The 18,560-nt window shown below is 42.7% G+C and overlaps 1 protein-coding gene across 1 annotated transcript in view; it reads right to left on the bottom strand.

Moving 5' to 3' along the window:
• b4galnt4a (beta-1,4-N-acetyl-galactosaminyl transferase 4a) overlaps positions 1 to 18,560 on the bottom strand; it is a 136,993-nt gene that overhangs the window by 117,847 nt on the left and 586 nt on the right. The window contains 1 exon segment of the mRNA XM_029434120.1: positions 17,475 to 17,773. Within this exon segment, the coding sequence (XP_029289980.1) occupies positions 17,475 to 17,616 (142 nt within the window). The 5' untranslated portion in view covers positions 17,617 to 17,773.

Below are 18,560 nucleotides of genomic sequence, written 5' to 3'. Positions count from 1 at the left end.
AACTCTCAGATTGCCGTAAGAGAATTGTTAGTTACCGCATGACAGCGTCTGCAAAGTGCTGCAGGCTACATGTGTCTTTCTGGCCCTGAAGCCCTCTGCCACCCCTATCAGCCTAATTCTTAATTAATAACTCACCATTCATAGAGGAAACACCTCAGGAAATGCTGGGAGAGACAGTGCAGCAGAGAAAATACATTGTAAAGGGAGAAAGAGAGGGGAAGGAGCATGTTCAGAAATGTATTTCTTTTAAGTTTGTAAGACTTTGCAATGTGCTGACCAACATACAGTGTGCTGCATGTTTCATTTTGTACTATCCTACTCCTCTACAACATATACAAAAGCTGCTATTTTGTGTGTTTTACTGTAGAGGGTTAGAAAGAAAATCAACCTGTTAACGTTTCATATTCTCAATACTCTTTTTAAACTGTCAAAATACCATTTACTGGGGATCTGAGGGTCTAATTTGTTTTTCAAACGTGTACCTAACTTTACTCTTACAGATAACTGGTCAAACTGTACAGCGTGACAAGAAAATCATACAGGAAAAGAATCCATCAGCGAAGAGACGTAGAGGTCACCAATGTCACCACACCGGCAGCTGTCTTTGTGGTCCACAATGTAACAAGAGCTTTATCTTTTACGGATCTTTTCCCTTTTCTGCGGTCACTTTTATCAGCTGGTAAAAAAAAAGTACTTCTGTGGTTGGTTTCACCAGGATATAAAAGGTTTTATGAAAGAGCCTCTGTGGGGAGGGTAAAGCGGAAAGGATAAGTGAAACTTTCCCAGGGTCTGGGACGGATTGTCAGGCAACTAAGGTTTACATCCAAATTATAGCTCAACATTCTCTAGAGGTGAAATATTACATCGAGGCTGAGTGCTCACTGTCACTCCAAAGCCTTTGTTGTCAACTGCGGGGCAACCGTGTAGGACAGGCAGAGACTACTCCAGCTTCCCAGAGCTGTTCAAGATTCAGGGAGAGTGGCAGGTTAAATAGGCTCCAGCTCTGATTGTTAATCGGTCACAGGCGGCTCGCAGTCCAGGCCTTAAATCGACTATAAAACACTTTGAGTGTGAAACAAGACTCCCTGTGACACTTTTGCTAAAGTGTCATGTCCTTAATGCTGGCCTACTCCACCAAGGTTCCTACAGCTTGAGGCAAGTTAGACTTAAGACTTTTTAAACACTTTCAATGCCACTTGGAATGACATTTAAGACTAACTTTATCATAACCAAAACTGAAGAAAAAAAAAATGAAAAAAAGATTCATAAGTTCCTACTTCTCATTTTCAAGACTTTTGAAAAATTTATTGATTTAAGACATTTTAATATCAATTAAGTCCTTATTTTTAGATTAAGGAATTCAATGCCTTTTTAAGACATTTTAAGGATCTGCATGAACCCGGTCTACTTCCTCACTCGTCCTCACTCTCCTGGTACCGATAGTGTGTTCGCTGTCCGTCATCCCCTCAAATGATACACTTCATTATTCCTACACAGCACAGGAAACCCTCTTCCCTACAGGTTGTTCAATTTCATTTTGGGCATCGTATGCGATCACTACCTGAAGTATTATCATGCTGAAGGAAAAGTCAACACAGAATAATATACACATCACAAACTGGCATGTTTTCTTTAACAAGTGAAGTTTGTGAGTTTAGAAGAGTGACTAAGTGAACGTTTCACCCTGAAGATTGAATCCCTGCTCTGTATTGTAGTTTGGCCTCGTAGCTCCGGGGCTAAAAGACATATTTCCTTAAACTGAAAGCAACAGGGGGTATCTGCCTTTCTGTTCTTTCTCTGGTACTGGGGAAAATAACTCTAACGCTGTATTTGAAAGCATTAAGGTAGGTGTGATATATCTCTATATCTCCAGATGCATCCTCCTAATTTTACCTCGTCATGTCTGACCCTGGTTTACAGTGTTTAAAAGAAGGTTATTTGAGAGTCTTAGTTAAACAGATCTTATTATTGCTGCCAAACTGTTAAAGGCTAAATGAGTAGGATTTATTGGTTTGCGGTTTATAAACACAACATTCAAAGTTGGCCCCTCCTCTCCGGCTCAACGAGGGTTACGGTGCTCGCCAGCAGGTGAAAGCCAAACCCAGATTCACACTCGCTTTGGAACCGTTTAGCCTCGCAATATTTGGGGGGTTTTCTGCGCTATATCCACCATTTTCATAGCTTACATTGTTTTTTTTAGGAAAATCCTACTCATTGTGCCTTTAAACTTCAGCACACTCAAAATATATTTTGCAACAATTGTAATTCCTTCAGGAAGATTTGCGTAGTTTATTTTTGGCCGATTGAGCTACCCCTTGTTTTTACATTTTGGATTATGGGTGGGACATTTAAATCTCAGCGGGGAGAGGTTCTGTTCTGCTCTGACCTTAATAAAGAGCTGAAGTTGCTGAGGGCTGCAGGCTCGTCTGCGCTAACGGGATGAGGCTGTGATGCCAGAGTCCCAGAGATGCTTAGTCAAGTACAAACAACCACATAGTTGTGGGACGGTGGACAGTGAGCGCAGTAATGATAGCCATTTTTAGCTTGACTTTTAAACTAATGTCCACTCCATTCATCTTCTGAGGCGGAGTAGGGCTGCTACAGCTATATGTGGGTGTGTGAGTACAGTTTTGTTGTGCGTATACGTGCAAATCTGTGTGTGAGCGAGTGTCTGACTATAGGGATGTGGTGTCAAACTCAGCTGACTCGCATGTAGCTGTGTGAGTCAGCCTGCTGACAGGAAAATGCAGCAGTAGAAAACGGATATAGACTCTGCTTCAGGTAGCTTCACTGACCTTTATATAATGGTTAGATCACACACACACACACACACACACACACACACACACACACACACACACACACACACACACACACACACACACACACACACACTTTCTTGTGTGTTCAGGAGGTTTCAGGTTTTCTGCACTGATGTTCCCGACCTGTGTGACAACATTAACAGTGATTAACAGTTTGGCAGCGAAACGATTGTATTCTCTTTGAAAGGCAATAAACCCTCTGTGGGTTGTGGCTTAACAGGTCTGCAGGTTTTTAAAATATGCACAGTCCACATTAGGCCCTTTTTTAAATGAATTTCTCACGGCAGCTGGTGTCTGATGATATTCTCTTGCCGCAATTTGTCATGTCTTCTTCACAGCTCCTGTACCTATTTTCCTCGCAGCTGGAATTCAGGGGGCAAATCTAAATGCTTCCAGAGTCAGGTTCCCCACAGCTTAAATAGGAAGTATGCAAGCAATTTCAGCCTACGAATTTGTGTGTGTATGTGTGCGCGTGAACCCCACAGGTGCGGACTCCCACAACCCCGGAAGGAATAGAATCCAGGCAGCAAAGTAGTAATCCCTTGGAGCATATGAATGAGCAGAGAGTGCTTGAATGAGGGGAACGGAGGGCATGTGTGTGTGTGTGTGTGTGTGTGTGTGTGTGTGTGTGAGTGTGTGTGTGTGTGTGATTACCAGCAGAGCTAACATCCAACCAAGGGGGATAGCAGCCTGCAGCAGGTGCTACATTCTTGACACATCACACACATGCAGTATTCTCACTGTTGCACAGGCAATGATAGGTGGTGGTGGTAATGGAGTGTGTGGGGGGGGGGGGGGACAGAGAGCAGTCTGTCTTGGCACATTGAAATGATGGAAGGACACCACCTGCACAAAGGCCAAACCGCACTCTAACCAGAGTGGGAAACACACATTGTGGTAAACAGAAAAACGGACTATGTTGTAAAATTCTTTAGATAAAGACTCAAGAAGGGAAACAACTCTTAATTTCCTATTATAATACCATTCAATCAAAGTTGAAGTGTTGATTGTTTTTGCTTTAAAGCAATAATTAGAGGAAAGTGGTATATTGACATATACTGTCTTGCCGTACGGAAAGAGCACATGCTGAAGGAGTTCTGGCACACACACATATTGAGAGTTTTAGGTTTGGTAAAACGTATTGCCGCAGGGTTCAGCTGGCCTGTTGGTTGCTGGTGAAACCTACATGACCCGACTGATAATCTGATACTCAGTTGTGGCATTACATTTGATGCGTGAGGTTTTGTATTATCAATCAAAATGTGTCACGCTCCCTTCAGACAGAAACCACTAAATAATATTTTCCTTTGTACAGGCAGGACTCGGGTTTAACAGCGAGGACGTTTTTGTTGATTGGATGATTTTTCTATTTAGAGCACCTGCAAGCATTAAGGGCACTCAAAGAAAAAACAATTTACTTTTTTCTATGTCTCCACTGCCTGTATGTGTGCGTGCGAGAGTGAGCATTTTGTCCTACAAATGTGTGGGCTGAAAGCAGATTAGCAGGAATTGGCAAAATAATCAGCTTTCCTACGATTCTAAGCAAAAATGAGAGTGAGATAGGGAAGCGAAGACAAGGTCTACTCTGTGTTATCGTGCTGCATCGACCTTGTTTGCAGAAGGGCCAAAACCAACTATCACTTTCTCCATCCCTAACTTCAGATTTTTAAGTGGCTGGGTAGCAAACACTGTTATAAACAAAAAGTTATCTTTTTCCTCCTTCATTTACCCTCAGACACGTGCACACACACACACACACACACACACACACACACACACACACACACACACACACACACACACACACACACACACACAAGCACACAGCTGATAAACTGCAACATTTCAAATACGATAGAATCTCCATAGCATGCTGGGAAATCAGTTTTATAAAGACGCATTTACTGCAGCTGTCACTGAAACTGAGTTTGTAAGAGGTGTTGAAGCTCTTTGAACCCACAGCACACAGTCAGCAGTACTTTTAACAAAGAAAAAGAGCCGTTTATGCTTTTTGTGACAGTCTAATATAACAATGAACATTCAATTGGCAAGCTGAATTAACAGTTGATGTAACGGCTAATTAATCTGGCACTCTAAATCATGAAAAATAAGTGAGTTACACAGGCACGCTTTGTCGTCTCAGTGATTAGGCGTGATTCCATCTAATTGAAAACAACAGAGAGGTTTTGAGACAGCTGCAGTGGTGACCTGTTATCGCAAATGTAGCTGCAAAGTGGTTTATTTCTAAAGAAGAGTGACAGCTAACGTGGATTGCTGCAGTCCATAGTGTGGTCTGAGGGAGAAAAGTAGGAAAAGATATTATAAAAAGGGAAAACAAGCATATAATTAGAGTATGCTGGATTCAACATATTTGTATTTGAATATGCAGTTCCTTGTATGTGTTGAGAGAGGAGGTTTGATGTCTTTTACTGAAACGGGACACGTTGTATTGTGTTTTAATGTACATTTGATGCATGAAGCACTTGATTTTTGGAATGTATATTTTCCGTTTTTGAAGAGAAGAGAGCCAAGGAACAAGCCTTTTTATTGCACTAACCGACTGCATTACTTCTCATGCACGACACAATAAAACTTGAACTTTGTGTCGGTAGGAGTAGCGTGCCAACTCATCCCACAACCAAAAACACACACACACACAGATAAAACTGGAATACACTAAGAATTCATACCTTTTATCTTGGTTCCTTCCCAAGTAATGTACAAGTATATACAGTATGAGTACATATATTTAAACAGTTCTATCTATCCACTTGCATGCAGCACATTGCTCTATCCTCCAGCGCTCAATATATACATAGTCCTTGGCGGTTTTATCTCTGTTTTCTGTACTGAAACACAATCAAATGGTCAAAACAAAACAAATGCTATAACAATTATGCCCAGTGGCTCATTGCCAGTCATCCTATCCTCCCCAGCAATGTAAAAACAGCTCATTCCCACAAGGAGGGTGGGCAGCAGCAGCAGCAGCAGCATGTTTACAGAGATAATACAGTTGAATCGTCTTGCTTTGCTGAGGAAGGTGAATCTCTATGTCAAATGCAGCCAGATGAAAAGCTCGCATTTGTCCCACATCTCATTTGTAGATGTAAAAATTGATGTAGAAAAAAAACACAGAGGGTGGGATGGATGTGTCATTTTATGAAGGGAAGAGGAGGCTGAGAAGCAAAAAATACAACAAGGAAAAGCAACCAAGCAGGAGGGAAATGGAAGATAAGAGGGTGGAGGAGGAGGTGGTGGAAAGTGAGGTGACATTAGACGTACAATGCCCTCTCTGTCAGACAAGCTTTTAAGAATGTCCTCTCTGTGCCGTCACGTAAATGAAGCCATGTAGCGATGTGCACTCAGGTGGGAATTTAAAACTCAAGACATCAACAACAGCTACAGGTAGTGCACATCTGTATTGTGTATCGCTGTGCTCGGATGAAATGTACTACTTTCAGATAATTCTCCACCCAAGTTTTTACTCCCTCTCCCCTGTTCAATGGAGGGAGGAGTATCCTTCTATTATACTATTGTCACTGTTTGCTGCATTTTATTGCTGTGGTAAGTGTTTCTGCTGCTGTGGCACACCAGGAGCTTCAGACTGAATAATACAGAAAGTCGACCAACCAGCCAATAAGACATCCAGACAATCTGAAAAACAACAGTTGTGCCACAACAGAGAGGGATTTCTGCTGTGTAGAGCGTCTCAACAGGAATTAGAACTGCTATCCGAGCCATAAAAAGTAGCAGGCTGTCCTCGTACACTGTTCGTAGCTATACCTACGTCATCTGTCTATATCCTATAAAATCAATTTGTATGTATTGCACGTATATGTGAAGTATAAAAGAGGAATGAAGTCCGCGATAGGGAGGAGGTCGGGGTGGATCCACCTACTTTTCACCCAGGACCGTTGTGCATGTGCCGTGTAAAACCAGAATCGTTTCATTTGTCCCGTTACGACCTTACCTAACCCGACAGTTAACCACAATCTTCTCCTTACCGAGCAGTTTCATTGCATAGACCTAACCAAGTTATTCCCTGTGAAGATGGAAGTTAATTTTTTAACTGAGTGCACGTAACAAGTGAAAATTGCCACGTGTTGCTGGACATTCTTAGGAAGAACGAGGAAGAACCTTTTGTGAGATGTCATACGAACCGTTGTATGAGGGCACGTTGAAAGTAGTAATGGTGTGCAAAGGTGGTTTGGCATAATGTTATTAGGACAAACAAGAACACAACTAGCAGGGGGGGAAAGTTGGACTCTGCTAAGTTAGATCTCTATATCATTTTTGTTCAGGAGGGAGGAAGCTACAGCAGTGCCCTTGGCAGCAGCCATCATCATGTTCGATTGGGAATACTGCCTTATATACTGTACATGAGACAAAGAGATGGAGTGCTGAGATTTAAGAGTGATATGTGATTTTCTCATTGGTGATTTAATGGAAAAGATATGAGCTGGCCCAAAGCCAGCCAGGTAATTGGTAGAGGGGGAACCTGAAGGTGAGAGAAGTGGCCTTTCCAGGACATCGTGCCAAGGTGGAGAAAGTCTTATAGTGTGGGCAGTTAAAGCTTTACTCCCTTGGTGCTTTTCATTATGCTAACGTGTTTCCTTGCCTCTCTCCTCCAGATGCCTCCTCTCTCCTTGCTCCTTGAGGTGCATTTAAGGGATTGGAAGATCCTCCATGATGGCGGAGGGGCAATGACTTCCAGGTCATTGGAGGAGAGAGAGGACGCGAGGAAGCATAAGTTAGCATAATGATTTTGTTGTATTTGTTGTACTGTCTTGAGTTTAACAGTCAACAGTTACGTTGGAGGAAACCTTCAACAGCATGTTGTAGCTTCAGTCATTTAGATGTTTGTTTACAGCATTTTGAGAATCCATTGGTTACTACTCATTTATGAAAATCAGCTCGCAGTAATGTGAAATCTGTTAAGATGTATTATATATTACGGGGGGGGGGGGGGGGGGAAGTGCTTTTATTATAGTCACAGTTGAACACAGGTTACACGGTGATACGGCTTTAAGTGGTGCACTGCATTACCACACAACAATAAAGTAAAACAAAATAGCTCCCTGTAAAGGTTACTTATTAAATCCACTTAAAAATGTTGATATCATCCAGAACATAAGAGTAAAACCAGAAAACAAAACATTTCAAATCTATGGGTATGAATGTTATTTTGCTATAATCTTCTAATTTGAAAGCTGTGACTGAACTTTCTGCGCTTGCTTTACAATCTTCTTTTTGCCTACAACTTCTCCCTAAAGTAATTGCCAGAATAAAAAAAAACTAAGCTCTTAAAATGTTGTCATTAAAAGAAACAGAGAAAAACAAGCGTTTGAAAATGACCTTGCATCACAAACTCAATCACCACTTTGACTGATCATCAACAACCGATTTTCTATCAACTGTATCAGTGTGATTGAGACGATAAGAGTGATAAACAAGAACTTAAGCATGATACGGTGAATACTAAAGCAGGGTATTTAATTAGAGTCCATTATAGAGAAGTTCAATTAATGAAAGATGCTGAATGTCAGTGGACACTGGCGGGGCAACTTTCAAAGCAAGTATCTACAGTTGTACAAACACAAACAAAGCTCCAGAGTAATCTGGAAATGTTCCTCTTCTCTGGAATTATCTTTCCTCATGACTAGCCACAATAGAAAATGAGAGCAGTGTTTGACAGCGCTCAGAAAGCTATGTGTTGCTCCTTCACAAAGCAGCTCACATGGTAATCAAGGCGGCGAGCAGGCCTTTGAGACGCAAAACAAAAGAATGACAAAGTGCAGGCCTTGTCCTTCTCTCTGTCTCTGGCTGTCTCCTCCCGCCTCCTCCGATACTCCTACCATCATGCAGGAAAAAAAGATAAAGATGGAGACCGTAAGATGTAAAAGATATCTTGGATGATAGGTGAGATGGAACGAGAGGAGATCGAATGTTAGATTTTAAAAAATATATCAATATTCAGCTCAACTAAACAGAATGCAAAAAATGCTACCTCACAGTGCTGTCAGCTGGTGGGGAGACCGGCTGAGGAGCGGTGGGGAGACCGGCTGAGGAGCGGTGGGGAGCCCAGATGTTGGGATCCTCAATGTTTTGTAGATTGAGCTATTGGACTCAATTTCCCATTATCCTTTGTGTCGAGACCCTCCCTCACTTCCAGCAACGTGACATCACCTTTTGCACGGTAGGTGTGAAAACTCAGCTGATAAAACCAAAACACAGCCATGTGTTCTTTCTCTTTCTGCTCCGCTCTCCTCCTCCCCGGACCTCCTCCGTGCCACGCAGTAACCGACCGTATTACGGTCGTGCCCGCCTAAAGAACAACACTGCAGCCCGCAGCCATGGATGGCTCTATGATCACTGCAGGTTTATCCTTTTTGCTGCACAGACGCGAGCACTTGCCTAAAATACTTTAGTTAGTTAGTATACTGCTAAACACAGCAAACAAGTGTAGTGCATGCAGTGGCTCTCCACAGCTGGCTAGCCTTCATAATAGGAACAACAAGTAGTTGGCAAGGAGATAAATACGTATTCTGCAGGATAACAGACAGAGCGACCGGTCTCCTCCGTCTTACACACAGTTAATTAGCCGTAACACAATGTTGCAGCACAACAACGACTCGACCGGCAGCATGCCGCCATCAACAGAGACAGCACGCTGCGTTCCTTCATCTCAAAGGATTCACCAGCCCAGCTAACAGCTGAGAGCTAAGTAGCCTTTCCATTCATGAACTGAACCTCCACTGGGCATAGTATATTATTTAGTATACATTAACTTCACATGTCTACATAAGCATAAGTGCTATACGTTTGTAAAAGTGTGTACACGTGTTCATTTGGTTTCATGTTCTGAGCTGTAGTGTGATGTTGTATTGAGCTAATGGGTAACTTTAGGTTGTTTCGCCAAATGACGACATTTTATTATCTTATTGATAAATGCTTTTGGAATATACATGCTGGTTTGTTTAATGATGTACAAGAGTGAGAACCAACCTCTCCTATCAAAGAATTCTAAAATCCTTCAATTACTAGCTAATGATATGGTCATTTTGTTTATGGTTATTCATTTAATTATTAATCAGATTTCATTGTCTTGTGTATTTTATGAGACTACGTTAACTGTCTTTTTCCTCTGCTTCAGAGCTTCCGACAGAGGTGGTGCTCCCATTGAGGTGGCCTAATGTTTAAGCCATACTTATTAATATAATTAATAATTATATTAAATATAATAATTAATATAATTAATGCATAAATCTAATAATTATTTTTGATAACCCTTCTGATAGCCATGTTAATGTATTTTGGAGCTAATGCACCTCTGTCCCTATTTATGATTGTATGAATAATAATAGTTTTATTAATATGAATTATCATTAATATTTGTTAATAACCTGACTTCCTCATACCAGAACCCCATACATAATGGCGTGATCTGCCAACACAGATATAACAGAGAATATAGTTTTAATCTAAATGGCATCCATACATGTTATGAAAGCCCTTCAAAGTGAAGCAAACATTCCCACTCACTGCTCAACTACCCGGCAAGCTTTTATAAATGGAGATTAATTCCTATCCCTCCTCCAGATCGGGTTCCACAAATGTGTAAATATTCATAAGTGGGCATTGAAAAGTCAGAATGTGCATGATAGTGCTTTCAAAAGAAAACAGGGGTGAAAGGGAATACGAGTGAAAACTACGAAGAGAGACGCACACAGGGACGGGCATGCTACGGTCAATTTAATCTCTCATATCAAGTGTATCCGTTTTTATGACTTCTCAACGGCGCTGCAAAAAAATAACTTCCATAAAGCTGATCACAATGCAACCAACATCCTGTCTGTCTCTGAGGTACATCTGTCCCTCTCCTCTGATCCTTTCTCCGACTTTGTTGCGAGCCAGCACAGCCTTGAGGAGAGGTGACCTTTTCTATTAAACCACCGCTACAGAAAGCTCATACTGAGCAGCAGGGAGAGCGCAGACACACACTCTTTGATGATTGATTGAAATCCTGCAAGGTCCAGATCACTTACAGTAAGGTAACACCAGAGCTGATACAGCCCCAGCGCTGCATAGAAACCCTGTGAAAGAAAATCCTGCTGCAGAGGTGGGGTGTAAAGAGCGGAACCAAGCTCGAGCGCAGGGAAACTGACAAATCCCATCATGACAAGGATCATGACCGTCTACAGTCGATACTCCCCCCTGACATCTGTCTCTATGGCACACCCTTTTTTCTCTCTCGCTCTCCGCTGGTTTCTCATTTCTTAAAACTCCACCAGCTCACTCACTTTCTGATTCACACTCCCCTCCTCTGTGTCTCCCAGCAGTGTCCTAGTAAATTGTCCAACTTGTGTGGGTTTTTATCTCTCTACTAAGGAAAAGTGGTCTTAATTAAATATTGATGGCATTGTTAAACAGTGTAATTACTACATTATTAGACACCCCTGCTGTATAAAGTGGATACACCTGAATAGCTTTCTATAGTGAAGCTCATCTGATGAGCACATCACCTACAAGGAACCACAGTTCCAGACACAAACTGATTACACTGAATGTACACAGCAAGGGTTTAGTATGAGTCACGACCACATCCTCTCCTGGTGCATCCTGCTGCATGTCCCACCTGTTGCGTGAGAAGGGTGTCCTTCTTCTGCCCTGGTTCCTCCTCCCCAAATGCTCGTCCTGCATTCGCAGCGAGAGTGCCAGCGGGCAGACAGTGCCATCATTCAGCTGCTTCCTCTTCTGCTCGGCTAAACACTGGGGCTAAAGTGCAGACGGCAGCGAGATCGGGGAGGTGCGCACTCACAGAAACATGCAATAACACACTCGGAAAAAAACAAACTAACAGCATACATACACATTTCCCCTCTCCTTTACACTAAAGCTCTCTGCTCCACTCACTAACACACACACACACACACACACACACACACACAAATCTCCTGCGGCAAAGCCATGGCAGTGGGCCAGAACTCTCATCTGCATGGGGCAGAGCTGGTACCTTGGTGGTGGCGTGTTAGGCAGGCCAACACAAATTTCATTAACCCCGAGGTTAACACACTCTGGACTTCCAACCTAGCCTACCTTCATCTGTCACTCCCTCTATCCACATTTGTTAATCTTACGTGCAACACTTGAGGGTTGTGAAATAAATAGTGCGTATGTGAAAGTGACACATCCCGAGTGTGAATTATTTCAGCGCCGATATGAATTCTGTGCAGTAGCTCTGAGCATCTGCTTTAGGGTTAGCAAGAAAACAGAACATTCTAACTCGCTAAAGGGAAGACAGGAGTGTTACTGAGCGAAAGGTTACATAGACAATATATTTTTGGAAATGGAAAGGGTAAATGTACTATCAAATATAAGCGAATAGACATGAGAAGAGCGTGAGGTATTATTCCTCCCCCTCCCTCCTTTTAATCCTTCTGTTGTCTCCACCTCCGCCCGACAGGTCCGAGGCACCTTGAGGATGCAGTGTGAATTGTTATGGGAATATCGTTCATCCTCGCTGTGGAATTACCCAGAGAGAGAGATTTACTGTGCTGGTCAGATAAACTGTGGGGCAGATTCATGGTTGAGCTTCTGACAGTCCCCATCCCAGCTCCCCAGACACAAGCTAACAATGGACTGACTGCCACACGCGTATGCTCTTATGACACAACACTTAAAATGAAATCAGACGCCAAAGATGCAGTCGCTTCAAATGAAATGTTTCATATATATATATATATATATATATATATATATATATATATATATATATATATATATATATATATATATATAATGCAGTTTCTCTATATCGGTATTATTCTTATATCAAATCCCTTCTCAACGATAGCGAAGACATATGCACAGATTAGACGATTCCGGTTTTCAATTTTATAATCACGGCACTGAAAACATCCAGGTTTCCAGGTCCAGATCCAGGTCTTCAAATTGAATTATGTGCTTGCACAGTAGAAATATTTCTGTTAGGCCAGCTAAACAGTATGGCTCTAAAGAATATAAATCACCACATTAGTAGAGCTACCATTTCATAATTCACCCTTTTCAGCATGTCGCTGCATTTTCATCTGATCAAAAGAACTCTTCCAGACTGATGTAAAGGCCCCGCATTCCTAAATGGAAGCAATCTATAAAAGCGGGCACCACCCAGCTGGGTTCACACGTGTCCCAGGTTTAACAAACCACTTTGTTGATGCAGGTTTACAGACTGCACTCACGCTGGGCTCAGTGTCCTGTAAAAGCTGCTAAATGCAACTGTCAGAAACACACCTGCTTTTTACTAAGCATGTAGGTTGTTTATGTCTTTTTGCTGAGTTCTTCCTTCTTCCATTAACAACTGTTCCGTTTCATCAAAGTGGGCACCAGGAAGCTGCGTTATTCACAAATTAAAAGGTAATTGATGATATTTATTGCTGCATGAATAAATAATAACATGAAAAGGTGCTGTGTTAAAACGCTCACACACACACACACACACACACACACACACACACACACACCAAGATGGCAGAGTGGTTCTGGTCGAAGTAAAGCTGCCCGACCGTGAGAACCACAAGAGCTAAAATTAGGGAAAGTGACATCAGAGGACATGGTTACCATGACAGTGAGCCAGCCTGAGGGTGTTGCTGCTGAGATACAACAACAAGCCAAATCCAACTTGATACTGAACTGCAACCATATCAAGGTGTGTGTGTGTGTGTGTGTGTGTGTGTGTGTGGTTCTTTGAGTCATCTTTACATGTCTCTCGAGAGATACTAATACAGTGACCCTGCATCCACAATTTGTGTGCATATTTTTAGTCTTCAACGCATTCAAGCCTCCTTAAAACCTGTGAATTCATCGGCCATGATAAAATAAGAAACATCCCACCAGCACAGCGCATTCCTCTCCCATATGTTGTCTCCATGGGCAACCAAGCAGCCAATCTGCCAAGGCCCCTGAGACTTCCCCTTCCGACCTCCGCCCTCCGTCCTATCCTTTCAGAGTGGCGATAATATGAAGTGTATGCCCCTAATATGTGCCATTTTACCAATAAATAGGCAAGATATTTGTGCGTCTGTGTAGGGGTGGTTGAGTGTATGTATATGTGTGTTCCTCCACACACGTGTAATCATAGTTAATCAATAGAGGCTTGTATGCAGCAGCCAGCCTCCTCCTCCTCCTCAGTGGACCTGTTGATGCTGGAAAACAGGGGGGCTGTTGTACAACTGGGTGGCCGCATAAATGTGGCACTCATCTAATATGCACCGCAGCGCTGCCTGCCAACACACTTCCTCATTGAAATTCTGATTAAATAAGGCTAGTCTGGCCAATGTGCAATCTGAAAACTATTTAATTATACCTTTTTGGCTTTCCCCAGTTACAACAGCTACTTTGGCTTTTAAGCAAAGATAAATGAATGCCCCAACGGACACTCATTCACTAAAGTCCCATTGGTGTTGCTCATTGTGCTGCTATTATATTTATTTGACTGGCCTATTCATAAACAAGAGAGGCATATGTAAATTATACATTGGTACTGAAAGCAAATCAAGATTGTTCTGTTGTTTGTACGTTCCCTAACCGACAGTTTTCTCCTCGAGCAAGAGATGTTTCAAAAAGTAGGAAGTAACTTCAAGCTCTGAAGTCTTAGAAAAATAAAGTTCCTCACTTCTCGAGCTACTGTTAATGTGTGCCATTATCTCCCTGATATTGGATCCCTCTCTCTCTCGCTCTCTACTTTCAATAAAAATCACAAAAAAGGTGAGTGCACTGCCTATCACCATTCAATTCAGTCTATCACGCAGCTCTATTCTGTACTGAATAATTTAGTGACAGAAAATGATGGCCCATTTCAATACGTCTGTGTCTGGCTTGGTGCTCTGAATGATGACGATTCTTAATCAAAATGACCTGATGACACTTCTGCGTAATTGATTTCTTTGCCTACAAACCACAGTGTTATATTAATGACCACATATGACTTCTGAGTAATGATGCGTCCATCAACCTATTCAAATTAGTATGTACGCGTTAATCACACCGTTTCCAGACGGGTAAGTAATGTCAAAGCTCATTTAGACCCAGCAGCACCTGTTATACCGAGGATGTTAATGTCACTAAACAGGTAAAAAACATTTGGCTGCAGATTCTTCTCAGCTAATCCACAGAGTTGAACCAGAGACTTCATACAGATTACAAGAGCAGTTGCAGCTGGTGTATGTAATGCACCAAAAGAAAGGTAGCAGTGTCCCAATAAGAGCAGAAGACAAAAGGCAGGCAGCGTGTGTGCAAACAAAGCAAGTTTCAAAGCATTCACAAAAGCCATTGCAAATGTTTTCCCAAGTAGAAAATGTATTCAACGCGTTGGTTAGGTCTTTCGGATGCACACAAGGCGTCTCGGTGAGAAGCGTTGAATGCGTAAAAAGAAAGCGTGTTTATTCTGCTGCAGGGTCCCATTAAGAAGGCCTCTTCTCCATGTCTCAGGCCTCTGCTCCCTCATTATGTTGACCCAGTCAACCAACACACGAGCGCACCGAGGTGAGTAGACTGAAGTCTGAAACACTTGACAGACGGTGTATAAAATGATCTGTTGTAAACTTTCTCCGACGTGCTTCTCAAATCATTATTCACAATTAGTTAGACGCAGCCTCAATGGGGCACTTTATGCCAAGGTGTTTATATTTCTCATAAGTCTGCTGCTCATGTGCCAATAACACATTATCTAGTGGATTAAGTACTAGCAGAAATCTGTCTGATATGTGAGCTTGCTCAAGGAGATGATTTCGCTGACATAAATCTAATTTACTCCAATATAGGGACAAGCGGACTGGAAATTTGACAAATTGTCATTTCATATTCAAATAAGGGAGGACTCAGGCCAAAAATGAAATGACATTATTCCTACCTGCCCCACCTCAGTGCTAAGAATCAATGAAGATTTTTTTCTATGGGGAGAATACTGCCAGCATGATATGAATATTTACACACTTCATGGAGCCCCATTTTCAGTAATGGCTACATCTCACTTAGAAACCCTTGGTGCGAGAGGGGACATGTTATTCATAAGAGGTTAAGTGAGTTGACCTGCTCAGATGCCTGCTAAATGGAAGACAGTCAATTAGACGCACAGACCAGCAAAGTACAGCATAACAGCTTCCTTCCTCGTCAGACGACCGCAGCAGACGAGCCACAAAGGCAGACTATTAGTGGAATCCTTAAAATGAGGAACACAGTGATATCGAAAATATCAGCGTGCAAAGGTCTCTGTGATTTCTGGGAATGAAAGGGATCGCAATGCTCTTGATTCACAAAATCAGCAGTAACAGTGCGGCAGGAGCAAAAGGCTAAAGAATGCACAATACGATGATAAATCTGCTTGTATAAGAGGACTGAGAGTGACCATGCATTCTATCAACTATGGCCTAAATCCTGACACAAAATCTCAAGTCACTTAGCTGCAGTTATCAAATGCAACAAGACAAGAGTGGCAGTCTTCAGCCATCAGTATGATTCAGGACTCTCATCATCAAAAAACTAAATCTGGTCTGTCACTGGGAAAACCCCACGGCTGAGATCGGAGACAATGAAATGATCCTTGTGCGTCAGTGCATTGTGTGTGAGTGTGAGTGTGTGTCAGTGCATAGTGTGTGTGTGTGTGTGTGTGTGTGTGTGTGTGTGTGTTTGTGTTGTACACTCCTCAAGGACATCATAATCATCGGGTATCACTTTACACAGACAGCTGCGGGAGAAAGAGTACACCACCATCCCATGTTGAATCTGTAGTAGGTGATGGTACGTTATGTCACCCAGCATCTTCTATCAGTATTTCTTTCATTTATATTCCTGTACAATACTCTGCATCATCCACAGTTACAACCAGTCGTCCATGCTGTGCAAAGTGGCTGAACGCAATCAGGCATTGGAAATATGAAGCATTGCAGCAGCAGGTGGAGGTCTGCCTCCCCTGTACTGCCCAGCCCCGGATATTTTTCCTAAGTCTGACTGGCATGCCTGTGACCTCTGAAGCCACCTTTATGAAACAGCCCTTTGATTATTAATGTTGAAGGCGGGGGTCTGGCTTTCGACCTGGCCCGACACCGCGGTGCTCTTTACTCAGTCTGCATGGAGAAGGAAACTATTGTTAATTTATGAGACACGCTGCCTCGCTGTGCTACTTCTTCTCTGAGCGTATCTGGTCCTACATCAGATTACTCAAGGGAGAACAATCAGCATGTGAAAGTCAGTAGGGCAGTTGTTTGTTATAAATCCAAACACCCAAAAAATACTTTATTTATGTGTCCTCAGTGTTGATGTCAACCTCATCATGAGGTTTGGTATCTGAAAGGTATGCTTGTTCCTTTTATATGTAATTGTGCGGTGGCGTTATCAAGCTGTATAGCATTATTATCTTCATGGATGTCACCTTAACATTTCTATAATATTCCTGCATGAGCTTACTATACTTTATAGTGATGTTACACTATTTTATGGTACTACCTGCTGAGGCATCGCGACAGTAATCCTAGTCATAAAGGGGCTGTTAAATGTCCTTTTAAATGTCTTTAGGGGCTGTTACTTCCAGTCATTTTACAAAGCCTGGGAGTGTAATACATGAAATGAATAGACACGGTTTCTCTCAGGAAAGCCTACCTTTTCCGTAGTTAAAGTGAAGTTTGATGGTCTTGCCCTGGTTGATGTGCAGGTAGGTGAACCACACGGCGGAGGTGAGCAGTACCAGCAGCAGCAGGAGCTTGAACTGCTTCCGGATCTTCTTCACAGGGAAGCGCAGCATCCTGGCTCAAACATCCTCCGGTAGCCGCCCGGTAGATAGTCAAAACGGGTCCGGGAAGGGGTCAATCGGTGCGCTGCTGTGTTTTGTTTCTGGTTGTCCGTGGCTCTACTGACGCTCTACCTCTCCCGGTAACAGCGACGGCATCCCAGCAGGCAGCCTGCGAGTAAACAGGGAGTGTTAACTACAGCCTTGAAGCGCGTCTCATTCCCACGGATCCACGGGGTGACAGCAGCGGCAAACTTGTCGTATCCTCAGATCTGTGTCCAAACACCTCTGTGGCAGTCATTGCTTATGAATGCAACCCAGTTTCCCCCCTTTCCCTATGAATAGCGTGGCTTGTAAGCAGGCTTCCCTGCTGAAGTTTCCAGGCGGCTGGAGCAGCAGGGAAAAGGCTGCAGATCAAAAAGCCGCTAAATTCAGTTAAGAGTGTGACCGAGGGAACAAAATAGCAGTCCGGTGATAATCTACACAAATCCCCTGTAGCTCAAGCCTTTGGTGATACCACGACACTGATTATGTTATCGGCTACTCAAGGATCATCCCCGGCCATGGGTTTAGCGCAAAGTACCAAAGAGCAAGACGAGAAATGTAGTTTCCATGTGGAGAGGTGATCGGACAGAGCATCTCCACAGAGCGAGAACACTTCCTTGCAGAACGACAGTTTTCTTGCAGAACAGACGGATGATTTTAATCTTTCCAAATGACTCAAATTAATTAAAAAGGCCTTCAGTGAAACATAATGCTAATGCCGGTGCAACCTCTGACAGACCTCGGCCAGTATGAATGCAACCTGGTCAGGGAAAGGTTAAAGTGTCAATCAAACAAATGTCCCATGTCTTTACGCTCCATCTATTGTTAAACACAGCTGAAACTGAGACTCTGGCTTCGGATCGAGGGCAGTGGATTCAGATGGAGCGCGTTTTTATTTAAGTCCCGGGAGAGGA

The sequence above is a fragment of the Cottoperca gobio genome, chromosome 6, assembly GCF_900634415.1.
Source record: "Cottoperca gobio chromosome 6, fCotGob3.1, whole genome shotgun sequence".
Taxonomy (NCBI): domain Eukaryota; kingdom Metazoa; phylum Chordata; class Actinopteri; order Perciformes; family Bovichtidae; genus Cottoperca; species Cottoperca gobio.
Note: the sequence above shows the minus strand (reverse complement) of the source record. Positions and strands in the feature narration are given on the sequence as shown.